The sequence below is a fragment of the Scyliorhinus torazame genome, chromosome 3 (genome assembly GCF_047496885.1).
Source record: "Scyliorhinus torazame isolate Kashiwa2021f chromosome 3, sScyTor2.1, whole genome shotgun sequence".
Taxonomy (NCBI): Eukaryota; Metazoa; Chordata; class Chondrichthyes; order Carcharhiniformes; family Scyliorhinidae; genus Scyliorhinus; species Scyliorhinus torazame.
The window spans coordinates 263,243,215-263,256,315 of NC_092709.1; the positions used below are offsets into that span (position 1 = coordinate 263,243,215).

Genomic DNA, 13,101 nt, shown 5'->3' on the forward strand with positions numbered 1-13,101 from the left:
CAGACTTGCTGAGATTGTCCAGTGTTTTCTGTTTTTGTTGTTGAACAGGAATTAATTTTGGGGAGGCCCGGTGGTGCAGTGGTTAGCACAGCTGCCTCATGGCGCCGAGGACCCGGGTTTGATCCCGGCTCCGGGTCACTGTGTGGAATTTGCACATTCTCCCCATGTTTGCATGGGTCTCACCCCCACAACTCAAAGATGTGCAGGGTAGGTGGATTGGCCACACTAAATTGCCTCTTAATTGACTCTAAATTTATTTTTAAAAATAACATGAATTAATGAGGAGTGGCAGGTCAGTAATCATTTAAAAGTGCTTGTGAAGCTGGTGTATTGAAATAAGTACCTAACTTATGTTACTTTGACTCCATTTTTAGATGCCGCTGTACAAATTCCTGGTTTTGACATAAACACATTGTTACCGCGTCAGTTGTACCGCTTTTTCCGCTATAATGGATCTTTGACAACGCCACCCTGCTTTCAGACTGTAACCTGGACTGTATTCAATGAGACTGTCCGGATTTCCCAAGCACAGGTGCGTATACAACTAATAGGCAATTTGGAGGTAAGATTGTTAATAGTGAAATAGCACAAGAATCGACCTGTGCCTTTTATTTTCAGGCAGTGCTGAATGGAAAAGTATGTGTAACACATGCATTTAGCAGCCGCGTGATCTGCCATGAGCTTGTGCTAAAAAACACAGTGGTACGGTTATAAATTGAGAATAATGGAACAAGCTGAGGGGACGAATGGTTTATCCAACAGCTCCTGCTTTCTTGTTCTTTGTTATCTATATATTCTGTACAGCATTATTTTAAACAACTTAGCAATGACAATAATTAACTTTAATACAATACTACTTGTTCCTATAATAAACTAGTCACAGTGCAGATCAAATGAATCAACTGCAATTACAGAGTAAACTTAGCAGACTTCAAGGGCTGAATTTAATGTTCCCCTAGTGTCGGGTTTGAAGGCGGAGGGGTGGGTAAATATGTAAACTTCAGAGGGCAACCATGCCCGTTGCCTACCTGGGCCCCACATGTATATCAGTACTGGGGGGCCATTGGCATTAGCCACTGCCAGTGGATCAATTGAAGCCTTACGTGGGCAATCGTGCTAGTGCCAGTATTTAACTGACATTGAGAGAGGCCCACATACAAAGTGGCCAGCCTACATAGCATGGACTGGTGGTTGGCAGGCAGGAGGCCCTACTTATTTGGTTCCACCCCTCCCCACCCCTCCCAGGTTGTAGCCCCCTCCAGGTTGCCCTTCCCCTTCTCAAAAATCTGCCCGGCACCTACCTACCCACACCCTGCACCAAACCCCAACATCCACCCTCATAACAGTTAGAAAATTCTGATAAATTGGAGTTCATCTCCTCGTTGCCTGAGTGCAGTACTGGTAGTGGCCACTGCTCCCGCTGGTGCACCCCATATAATTCAGTCCCAGGATTTCTTTCAACATTTCAACTCTATGGCCGGAATCTTCCATCCTCTTTGGCGGCTGGGATTTTCTGGTGTTACCGAAAGTAAATGGAGTTTTGGCTGGAACGCCAAATTTTCCGATCCTGTTCACATCAGGTTCCGCCAAGGACGAGACCAAAAGACCCCACCCACCCAGTGAGAGTGTCCATACAGCTTCAGTTGTACTAAACTCTTGGTAGATTTATGCTGTGGACCAATCATCACTGGAAGGTGGGTAACATGGGAAACCCTAGGGAGGTGGCGGTAGGGGGAATGGGTTTAGAGAAGCTGGGGTGGTGTGGTGGGCAGGGAGGAATAGAGGGGGAGTACAATTAGTGTGATGCCCCTGATGGGCACAGATGAACAGTGAACAGGAGGCAAAGCTTAAAGGAGGAACCATTCCACTGCTGTTTGTGTGAGGTTCATCAATAATCATTTTTTTAATTATTCATTTCGGGGATGTGGTCGTCACTGGTTAGGCCAGCATTCATTGACCATCCCTAGTTGTCCCTGAGAAGATGGTGTGAGCTGCCTTCTTGAACTGCTGCAGACCCTGAGTTGTAGGTACACCCACAGTGTTGTTAGGGAGGGAATCCCAGGATTTTGTGCCAGTAGAACAGTTACTGCACAGAAGGGGGCCATTTGGCCTGATATGTCTGTGTCCACTCAATGCAAGAACAATTCACCGAGTGCCACTCCCCTGCTTTTTCTCTGTAGCCGTATAACATTTTCATTTTCAGGTAACGATTCAATTCTCTTTTGAAAGCCACAACTGAACCTGCCTCCAGCAGTGAATTCCAGATCCTAACCACTTGTTGCATAGACAAGTTTTTCCTATTGCCGCCATCGTTTCTTTTGTCAAGCACCTTAAATCTATGCCCTGTGATTCTCGATCCTTCCACCAATGGGAGCGGTTTTTCTCTATCTACTCTGCCCTGACACATCATGGTTTTGAATACCTCCATCAAACCTCTCCTCGGCCTTCTTTTCTACAACGCAAACCATTCCAGTTTCTCCAATCTGCAAACAAAACTGAAGTTCCTCATCCCTTTGAACTATTCTTGTGAATCTTTTCTTTAATTTCTTCCCATTCTTCCTAAAGAATGGTGCCCAGAACGGCATGCAATTCAGGCTGAAGCAGTGGGCGGGACTCTCTGTCCCAGCAGCTGGCCAAATGGGTTTCCCATTGTGGGCACCCCCATACCGTCGGGAAATCCGCGGGCGTGAGTATGCTGCCGGCGAAACGGAGGTTCCCGCCGACTGAGAATCCAGCCCAATATCTGTGAGGAGGCACACCTGCTCCACCTATTCCTCAAACACTGCTGGAAAGGCACTTATCTATTCCTCATTTTCATTGACCATCAGCTGCCTAATTTCCAGATGGGAGGAAACCTCAGTTGGCCAGGATTAAACCTGTAAATCAGGTTAAATATGAGGCTGTCCACCTGCTGTTCGGCCTCTGTTGAACCCATACCTCTTCATTCACCTGAGGAAGGAGCAGTGAAAAATGAAATGAAAATCGCTTATTGTCACAAGTAGGCTTCAAATGAAGTTACTGTGAAAAGCCCCTAGTCACCACATTCCGGCGGCTGTTCGGGGAGGCTGTTACGGGAATTGAACCGTGCTGCTGGCCTGCCTTGGTCTGCTTTCAAAGCCAGCAATTTAGCCCTGTGCTAAACAGCCAACAGTGATAGCGAAACAAACCTGTTGGACTTTAACCTGGTGTTGGAAGACTTCTTACTGAACCCAGACGTGGTTGTGCACAGGTTGAGTTTGAGATGTTTAATTGTTTTTGCCTGTCACCTGATCCCAGCTCAGTTGTTTTGGAGGTTAGGATTACCCCCATGATCTGATAATGTAGTCACATGCTCAGTTTTACAAATCTGCCTCCTTTCAGACAACGATGTTGGATATTTTTTATTTCCATGGGTATGGGTGTTGCTGGCTGGTCCAGCATTTATTGCCCGTCCCTAACGGGTTGAGTGGCTTACTCGACTGTTTCAGAGGGAAGCTATGAGTCAATCACATTGCTGTGGATCTGGAGTCACATGTAGGCCAGACTGAGTAAGGATGGCACATTTCCTTCCCGAAAGGGTATTAGATTGTTGAGCAAGAATCCATTATAATGATAATTATCATAATTTATTGTTTCTACCCATGGGCGTGATTCTCTGACTTTGTTGCGTTCTCGCTCGAGCGAGACGAGGTCAGTGAATAGCGGTAAAAGAGAGCCATGACGGGCGCCAAACTGTTTACGATGCAACCGGCCTGCCCCCGTAGGCAAAATCGGGATCCCGCCATAGTGTGGCGAGAAACCAATTATCACCACTTAAGCCCTATTTCCATACGATTAACGGGAGCCACCCCACATCCAATGGCCTCCCATGAATCAGCAGCCACCCCAGGAAGTGGTCACACTCGCGCAGATTTGTACCATCTTTGAAAACCTTGAAACTGGCAGATTGGGTGCTGCGGAGAGCCAAGGAGGAGAGTAGCCATCTTCGCTCACAGGCAATGAGCCCAGGGGTACTGGGCACCCTGCCCCTGTGCTCTGGGGAGGGGATTTGGAGGGGGGGGGGGGGGGTTGCAGAAGTGCACAGTCCACCATGCCAACCCCAGACCATTTGTTCCCATACCAGGGATAACTCTGGCCTTGTTTGTCTTCCCCATCAATCCTCATAACTCCCACCGCCGCGGAGGCCACTGGCCTTGCGGCTGAAGGTGATTGCTCATGGGGAATTGGCAATCGTGGTAAGTGAGCACTTCGCACCTCCAAAGTGGATTCCCCTGTGTGGGTGGGCCATGTAGCATGTGGGGGTTACTGCCTAGTATCCAAAACTCACCTTGATGCATGGACACTGATGGAGGCTGCACCACGGGTGCAGCAGCCAATCTTCAAACACCCAGGGGATAGGCCCCTCCCCCGGGCACATGTCCGTGGGTGGGTGTGCATAGGCAGCGAGTGGGGGGGGGGGGCGGCAAATCTGGGGGCTTGGGGACATGGCATAGTGGAACAAATAGCCAGAGGCGGCATACTGGTTGTGTTGAGGATATTTGAATGTTCCTCGTCCAAGTGTGCATCAGTGCCTCACTATCCCAAAGGTCCTGCCCACTATCCCCATCCTCCTTTCTTCGACCCCCCAAATCCCCACAAAGCCCCTTCCCCCCAACGCACACTCCACTCCTCCCCCCCCCCTCCCCCTCTGCAGTGCCCTCAGAGATCCCCAATGTGTTTGGCCTTCCTAGCTCTACCGCTACGACTAGATGTGTCCCTGGGATGAACTTGCGAGGTGGAGGCACCCTGTTGCTTACCATGTTCTGGAGCCTTTCGCGCCCCTGGCGGGTGTCCTCTGGGGCCAGCGGGCCCTGGCGGACTTGACAGCGGCACATGTACAGCTGTGCCATCCTGTTCTGGGTGCTGGCTACAAGACGTGGCCTCATCAAAGGGGTGGAACTCGGGGGAGCTGGTGCCCACTGTCGCCAGTCCATAGGATGAGTCCAGGTTGCCACCCTGCACCTCCTCCTCCCGGTAGGTGCCCAAAGCGCCTTGGGGTTCACCTCAGGAAGGAGGGGCAGCTTGATTGAGCCTCGGCTGGCCCTGTATCATCTGACTCTGCCAGCCCTGGTGGCTCCCATTGGCTGCACCATCGTGTCCACGCCCTCGGCGATGCTCCTCAGTGATTGGGCCATGTTCTGCAGTGACTCGGCAAATGCCCACCTGCAACTGGGACAAACTCCCCAGCACCTCAGCCATTCCCATCTGAGAGCAGGACAAACTCCTGCAGCACCTCATCAAGGTCAGCTTGCTACTGATTCACGTCCCCCATCGAGTCAGACAGTCTACTAAGGCCCTCAGCCATAGCTGTCACCGACTGTGCCATGCCTTGGACACCTTCACTCATGGTGCCAACGTTCTGCACCAGGCTCCCACTGTAGTTGCCATCCTAGCAGTGTTGGCCTCAGTGCCACGCATTGCCGGTGACATCTCCTGCACCCGTAGTATTTTGGGACTCCACCAAGCAGCTATGGACTTGCTGGAGTGTCACTGACATCTCCCTCTGAATGTCCCAGCCGCTCCCTAATGTCTCCATCAGGTCTGGATACACCTGTTTCAGAGGCTCAGCATCCGACTGGGTCCCAGCTGGGTCCTAGGATCCAGCAGCCCTCCGATTGCTGATTCGCCTGGGGCTTACTGCCGCGACCTGATGTGCGTCAGCAACTGTGTGGTGCTCACCAGATTGTGCCTCAGAAGCCTGACCACTACCGTTGCCCACCGAGGTGCGTGTATCTGCGCTGGTGGAGGGTGGGGATGACAGCTGTGACGTGTCGATTGTGGAATCCTCGGAGCTCTCCTCTAACGTGGTATCATGGGAGGCAGGGGAGGGTGCCATCCCGGATGGGTCGGCGCCGTCGGCAGGAGGATCTGCAGGAGATTGGGCCTGTGGTCAGTGGGAGGGATGGGTCAGCCTGTATGGCATTAACAACTCACGTTTTGACAGGGGCCCAGCGGCGTGCGCCCACCTCCACATTGTTTTTAAAAAATAAATTTAGAGTACACAATTATAATTTTTTTTCCAATTAAGGGGCAATTTAGCACTGCCGATCCACCTAACCTGCGCATCTTTGGGCTGTGGGGGTGAAACCCATGCAGACATGGGGAGAATGTGGAAACTCCACACGGACAGTGACCCAGGGCCGGGATTCGAATCCGGGACCTCAGCGCCGCAATCACAGTGCTAACCACTGCACCACATGCCGCCCAACCACCTCCATATTGTTGACCGCTCTGACCTCAGCCACTTCGTCACCCCCAGGGTCCGTTCCTCGAAAGTCGTGAGGATTCTATGTCCGTCACCCCTCTGCCAGTCTGGGCCGTCTCCCGAGGACTGTGGGAGAGCGTCTCCTGTGGGACACAGAGAGGGCTTCATTGGCCACACACTTGGTACACAGTGGTGGTGTGGGGTGGCATAGTGTGAAGGGTGGGTTAGGGGGGCAGATGGAGGGTTGGAGGGTGGTGGGCTGGTCGTATTGGGGGCTCCGAAGGTTCTGGGGGGTGCGGAGGTTGGTGTCAACTCACCCGTGCTGCCCGGTGTAGGTCGTTGACATTCTTGTGGCACTGGAGGCCAGTGCTCCTGGTCAAACTTCCTGAACTGGCCGCTACTAATACTTCGTCCCAGGCAACACTGGATGCCCTGTGGCTCACCCTCTAGAACGCTCAGAGGAACAGGCCATCCCTACTGGCCTCCATTGCATTGAGGATCCTCCCCAGGCCTGCATCCCCGAATCGTGGGGCCGGTCTTCCCAGTGCCAGGCTGCAAGCTGACTGAGATTGGCTGTGCAAGTGCTATTTAACATAGAAGCATAGAAAATAGGAGCAGGAGTGGGCCATTCGGGCCTTTCAGCTCGCACCACCATTCAATATGATCGTGGCTGATCTTGCAAATTCAGTATCCCACTCCTGCTTTCTCTCCATACCGCTTGATCCCTTTAGCCCCCAAGGGCCACATCCAGCTCCCTCTTGAATATATCTAACGAATTGGCCCCAATAGCTTTCTGTTGGAGAGAATTCCACAACTTCACAACTCTCTGAGAGAAGACGTTCTTCCTCATCTCAGTGATGAAAAGCTTGCTCCTTAGTGGGAAGCACGGTAGCACAGTGGTTAGTACATTTGCTTCACAGCTCCAGGGTCCCAGGTTCAATTCCCGGCTTGGGTCACTGTCTGTGCGGAGTCTGCACGTTCTCCCTGTGTCTGCGTGGGTTTCCTTCGGGTGCTCCGGTTTCCTCCCACAGTCCAAAGATGTGCAGGTTAGGTGGATTGGCTATGCTAAATTGCCCTTAGTGTCCAAAAAGGTTAGATGGGGTTACGGGGATATGGTGGAGGTGTGGGGATAGGGTGGAGGTATGGGCTTAGGTAACGTGCTCTTTCCAAGAGCCGATGCAGACTCAATGGGCCGAATGGCTTCCTCCTGCACTTAAATTCTATGATCTATTCTTAGGCTGTGGACCCAAGTTCTAGGTGCTCCCAACATCGGGAACATTCTTCCCGCATCTAGCCTATCCAGTCCCATCAGGGTTTTAAATGTTTCTATGAGATCCCCTCTCATTCTTCTAAACTCCAGTGAGTACCACCCCAGTTGTTCCAGTATTTCTTCACATGTCAGTCTAGCCATCCCGGGAATTAGTCTGGTGAACCTTCGCTGGACACCCTCAATAGCAAGAATGTCCTTCCTCAAACTAGGAGACCAAAACCACACATAGTACTCATGATGTGGCCTCACCAATGCCCTACATAACTGCAGCAAGACATCCCTACTTCCATATTCAAATCCTCTCGCTATGAAGGCCAGCATGCCATTAGCTTTCCTCACCACCTGCTATACCTGCATGCCAACCTTCAGCGACTGTTCCACCGGTACTGGACCTGGTATTGGGGAATGAGCCCGGCCAGGTGGTAGATGTTTCAGTAGGGGAGCATTTCGGTAACAGTGACCACAATTCAGTAAGTTTTAAAGTACTGGTGGACAAGGATAAGAGTGGTCCGAGGATGAATGTGCTAAATTGGGAGAAGGCTAATTATAACAATATTAGGCGGGAACTGAAGAACATAGATTGGGGGCGGATGTTTGAGGGCAAATCAACATCTGACATGTGGGAGGCTTTCAAGTGGCAGTTGAAAGGAATATAGGACCGGCATGTTCCTGTGAGGAAGAAAGATAAATACGGCAATTTTCGGGAACCTTGGATGACGAGTGATATTGTAGGCCTCGTCAAAAAGAAAAAGGAGGCATTTGTCAGGGCTAAAAGGCTGGGAACAGACGAAGCCTGCGTGGAATATAAGGAAAGTAGGAAGGAACTTAAGCAAGGAGTCAGGAGGGCTAGAAGGGGTCACGAAAAGTCATTGGCAAATAGGGTTAAGGAAAATCCCAAGGCTTTTTACACGTACATAAAAAGCAAGAGGGTAGCCAGAGAAAGGGTTTGCCCACTGAAGGATAGGCAAGGGAATCTATGTGTGGAGCCAGAGGAAATGGGCGAGGTACTAAATGAATACTTTGCATCAGTATTCACCAAAGAGAAGGAATTGGTAGATGTTGAGTCTGGAGAAGGGGGTGTAGATAGCCTGGGTCACATTGTGATCCAAAAAGACGAGGTGTTGGGTGTCTTAAAAAATATTAAGGTAGATAAGTCCCCAGGGCCTGATGTGATCTACCCCAGAATACTGAAGGAGGCTGGAGAGGAAATTGCTGAGGCCTTGACAGAAATCTTTGGATCCTCGCTGTCTTCAGGGGATGTCCCGGAGGACTGGAGAATAGCCAATGTTGTTCCTCTGTTTAAGAAGGGTAGCAAGGATAATCCCGGGAACTACAGGCCGGTGAGCCTTACTTCAGTGGTAGGGAAATTACTGGAGAGAATTCTTCGAGACAGGATCTACTCCCATTTGGAAGCGAATGGACGTATTAGTGAGAGGCAGCACGGTTTTGTGAAGGGGAGGTCGTGTCTCACTAACTTGATAGAGTTTTTCGAGGAGGTCACTAAGATGATTGATGCAGGTAGGGCAGTAGATGTTGTCTATATGGACTTCAGTAAGGACTTTGACAAGGTCCCTCATGGTAGACTAGTACAAAAGGTGAAGTCACACGGGATCAGGGGGGAGCTGGCAAGGTGGATACAGAACTGGCTAGGCCATAGAAGGCAGAGGGTAGCAATGGAGGGATGCTTTTCTAATTGGAGGGCTGTGACCAGTGGTGTTCCACAGGGATCAGTGCTGGGACCTTTGCTCTTTGTAGTATATATAAATGATTTGGAGGAAAATGTAACTGGTCTGATTAGTAAGTTTGCAGACGACACAAAGGTTGGTGGAATTGCGGATAGCGATGAGGACTGTCGGAGGATACAGCAGGATTTAGATTGTCTGGAGACTTGGGCGGAGAGATGGCAGATGGAGTTTAATCCGGACAAATGTGAGGTAATGCATTTTGGAAGGTCTAATGCAGGTAGGGAATATACAGTGAATGGTAGAACCCTCAAGAGTATTGAAAGTCAAAGAGATCTAGGAGTACAGGTCCACAGGTCATTGAAAGGGGCAACACAGGTGGAGAAGGTAGTCAAGAAGGCATACGGCATGCTTGCCTTCATTGGCCGGGGCATTGAGTATAAGAATTGGCAAGTCATGTTGCAGCTGTATAGAACCTTAGTTAGGCCACACTTGGAGTATAGTTTTCAATTCTGGTCGCCACACTACCAGAAGGATGTGGAGGCTTTAGAGAGGGTGCAGAAGAGATTTACCAGAATGTTGCCTGGTATGGAGGGCATTAGCTATGAGGAGCGATTGAATAAACTCGGTTTGTTCTCACTGGAACGAAGGAGGTTGAGGGGAGACCTGATAGAGGTATATAAAACTATGAGGGGCATAGACAGAGTGGATAGTCAGAGGCTTTTCCCCAGGGTAGAGGGGTCAATTACTAGGGGGCATAGGTTTAAGGTGAGAGGGGCAAGGTTTAGAGTAGATGTACGAGGCAAGTTTTTTACGCAGAGGGTAGTGGGTGCCTGGAACTCGCTACCGGAGGAGGTAGTGGAAGCAGGGACGATAGGGACATTTAAGGGGCATCTTGACAAATATATGAATAGGATGGGAATAGAAGGATATGGACCCAGGAAGTGTAGAAGATTGTAGTTTAGTCGGGCAGCATGGTCGGCACGGGCTTGGAGGGCCGAAGGGCCTGTTCCTGTGCTGTACATTTCTTTGTTCTTTGTTGACTCATCTCATATTTCCTTTTCCTAAACTGCCACCATTCAGATGGATAGCCTCACATTTACCCACATTATATTGCATTTGCCAAGCATTTGCCCACTTAGCCAGCCTGTCCAAGTCACCCTGCTGCCTCTTTGTGTTCTCCTTACAGCACACACTGCTACCCAGCTTAGTGTCGTCTGCAAATTTGGAGATATTGCATGCAATTCCTTCGTCCAAATCATTAATATATATTGTAAACAGTTGGGGTCCCAGCACTGAACCCTGCGGTACCCCATTAGTCACTGCCTGCCACTCTGAAAAGGACCTGTTTATTTCCATTCTCTGCTTCCTGCCTCCCAACCAGTTCTCTATCCACGTCAATACATTACCCCCAATACCGTGAGCTTTAATTTTGCTCGCTAATCTCTTGTATGGGACCTTGTCAGAAGCCTTTTGAAAGCCTTGTCCACTCTACTGGTCACAGCCTCAAAAGATTCCCGAAGATGTGTCAAGCATGATTTCCCTTCAATGAATTCATGCTGACTTGGACCAATCCTATCCCCGCTTTCCAAATGCTCAGTTATTTCATCCTTAATAATTGACTCCAGCATTTTCCCCACCACAATGTCAGGCTAACCCTTTTCTCTCTCCTTCCTGATTTTAAAAGTGGGGTTACATTAGCTTGACCTCCAATCCATTGGAACCCTTCCAGAGTCTGTAGAATAATGTTGGAAAATGATCGCCAATGCATCCACTATTCCTAGGGCCACTTCCTTAAGTACTCTGGGGTGCACAGCATCAGGCCCTCACGACTTATCAGGTTTTAATCCCATCAATTTCCCCAATACAATTTCCTGACTAATAAAGATTTCCTTCTGTTCCTGCATCATGCTAGACCCTAGTATTTCCAGAAGGTTATTTGTGTCCTCCTTAGTGAAGACAGATCCAAAGTATTTGTTCAACTGGTCTGCCATCTCTTTATTGCCCATTATGAATTTACCTGATTCTAACTTTAAGTGCTGCCTGACCTTGTTAGCGGGGGGCTGGTGAGCATGGTGCTGGTGAATCGGCTGGCGAGCCCTCATTTGCGGCGTGAAGCCCGTGGGGCCTTGTTAAGTGGACCAATTAACGTTGAATAGCGTTCCCAGCCTCGCTGGGCCGAGCACCGGGAAGCTCGCGGCAGTTCCCACTCGCTACCACACTTCAAAATCTTTCCGGATAATCGCGCCCATAGGTTTCAACTGAATATTCTGTCAATTTATCTGAGAATGGTTACTGAAGATGTATCCTGTCCTTTTTCCAGCTGAAAAAACTGGAGGTCAGTTTAAAGACAGGCCATGGCACGTTGGATTCTAATTTTAGGCATATTCAGCCGCTCAAAAAAAGGACTGTGTTTGCTTCATTTTCATCACTAACATCATCCCGGAGAATAAGTAAGTGAGCAACTAGCCAATGATTACACCTTTTCGCTCTTCACTCTTTCTGTTTGCTTTTCAGTGCTGATCATTCCCGGATCAAATGAGATTCGCTCACCAGTTTCTGGGAGGAAGAAGCACCTAAAAATACTAGATGTGGAAATTAGGTGATAGAGAATTTCCTCCCAGCTGCCATTCTACATTTATCTCTGGTTGCAATCCTCCGGCCATGCTGCGGCGGAAACGCTGCTCGCCGTGGCGCTGTGTGGCCAGTGAAAGCTGGGAGACCTGCTCCCGGGATCTACCCCGCTCACAATGCCTCGCAAGATTTAACGCAATTCCGCGAAACTTTGCAAGGTGAATCCCACCCACAATGGGTGGGGTCATGTTTTAGCAAATCTGCATATTAGAGCGAGGCAGTAAGCCTTACTCTAATGTGCAGATTTCCGAGATACTGAGGCTTTGGGATTCAATCCCTTCGTCTTGGGGAACTTGGCCAGTGCCGTTTTGCACTGGTTCCCACAAACGGGAACCAGACGGAATGGCGCTCTTGGGGGTCTTCAAAGGGCTCAGAGGACCCCAGCTGTATACTCTTTGGGCAGGGTGGTGCCCTGGCACTGCCAAAATGCCAAGTTGGCACTTTTTGTGTGCGTGTGATCAGGCCAGGCTTGCCCAGTGTTGGGGGGTGTGTGTAGGTTCGGGGCTGGGGGACATTTCCTGTTGCGTTCAGGCTGGGGGGAGGTCAGGGATTGTTTTCGGGGCCTGGGAGGTCGGGACACCATTTAAAAATCTCTCGCTACAATGGGGAGTTCCAGCGAGTAGAGCTCCCCATTGTAAAAAACGAGGCTATGTTCAGGCCCCTTTTTCAAAGCAAGCCGCGTTGAATAGCCATGTGTTTCTCGGCACTGCGGTATGGGGAGATTCCACACTCTAACTCACCGAGGGAAATTTTATGAATATGCTAATTTAGGTGTTATAAGACCATAAGACCATAAGACATAGGAGCGGAAGTAAGGCCATTCGGCCCTTCGAGTCCACTCCACCATTCAATCATGGCTGATTTCAACTCCATTTACCCGCTCTCTCTCCATAGCCCTTAATTCCTCGAGAAATCAAGAATTTATCAACTTCTGTCTTAAAGACACTCAACGTCCCGGCCTCCACCGCCCTCTGTGGCAATGAATTCCACAGACCCACCACTCTCTGGCTGAAGAAATTTCTCCTCATCTCTGTTCTAAAGTGACTCCTTTTTATTCTAAGGCTGTGCCCCCGGGTCCTAGTCTCCCCTGCTAATGGAAACAACTTCCCTACGTCCACCCTATCTAAGCCATTCATTATCTTGTAAGTTTCTATTAGATCTCCCCTCAACCTCCTAAACTCCAATGAATATAATCCCAGGATCCTCAGACGTTCATTGTATGTTAGGCCTACCATTCCTGGGATCATCCGTGTGAATCTCCGCTGGACCCGCTCCAGTGCCAATATGTCCGT

At 49.8% G+C, this 13,101-nt stretch overlaps 1 protein-coding gene across 5 annotated transcripts in view; it reads left to right on the forward strand.

The window, feature by feature from the left end:
• ca9 (carbonic anhydrase IX) overlaps nt 1–13,101 on the forward strand; it is a 259,496-nt gene that overhangs the window by 148,521 nt on the left and 97,874 nt on the right. For all 5 annotated transcript variants that reach the window (XM_072497192.1, XM_072497193.1, XM_072497189.1 and 2 more), the window contains exons 7-8: nt 375–532; nt 11,499–11,628. In XM_072497192.1, the coding sequence (XP_072353293.1) occupies nt 375–532; nt 11,499–11,628 (288 nt within the window). The remainder of the gene's footprint in view (nt 1–374; nt 533–11,498; nt 11,629–13,101) is intronic.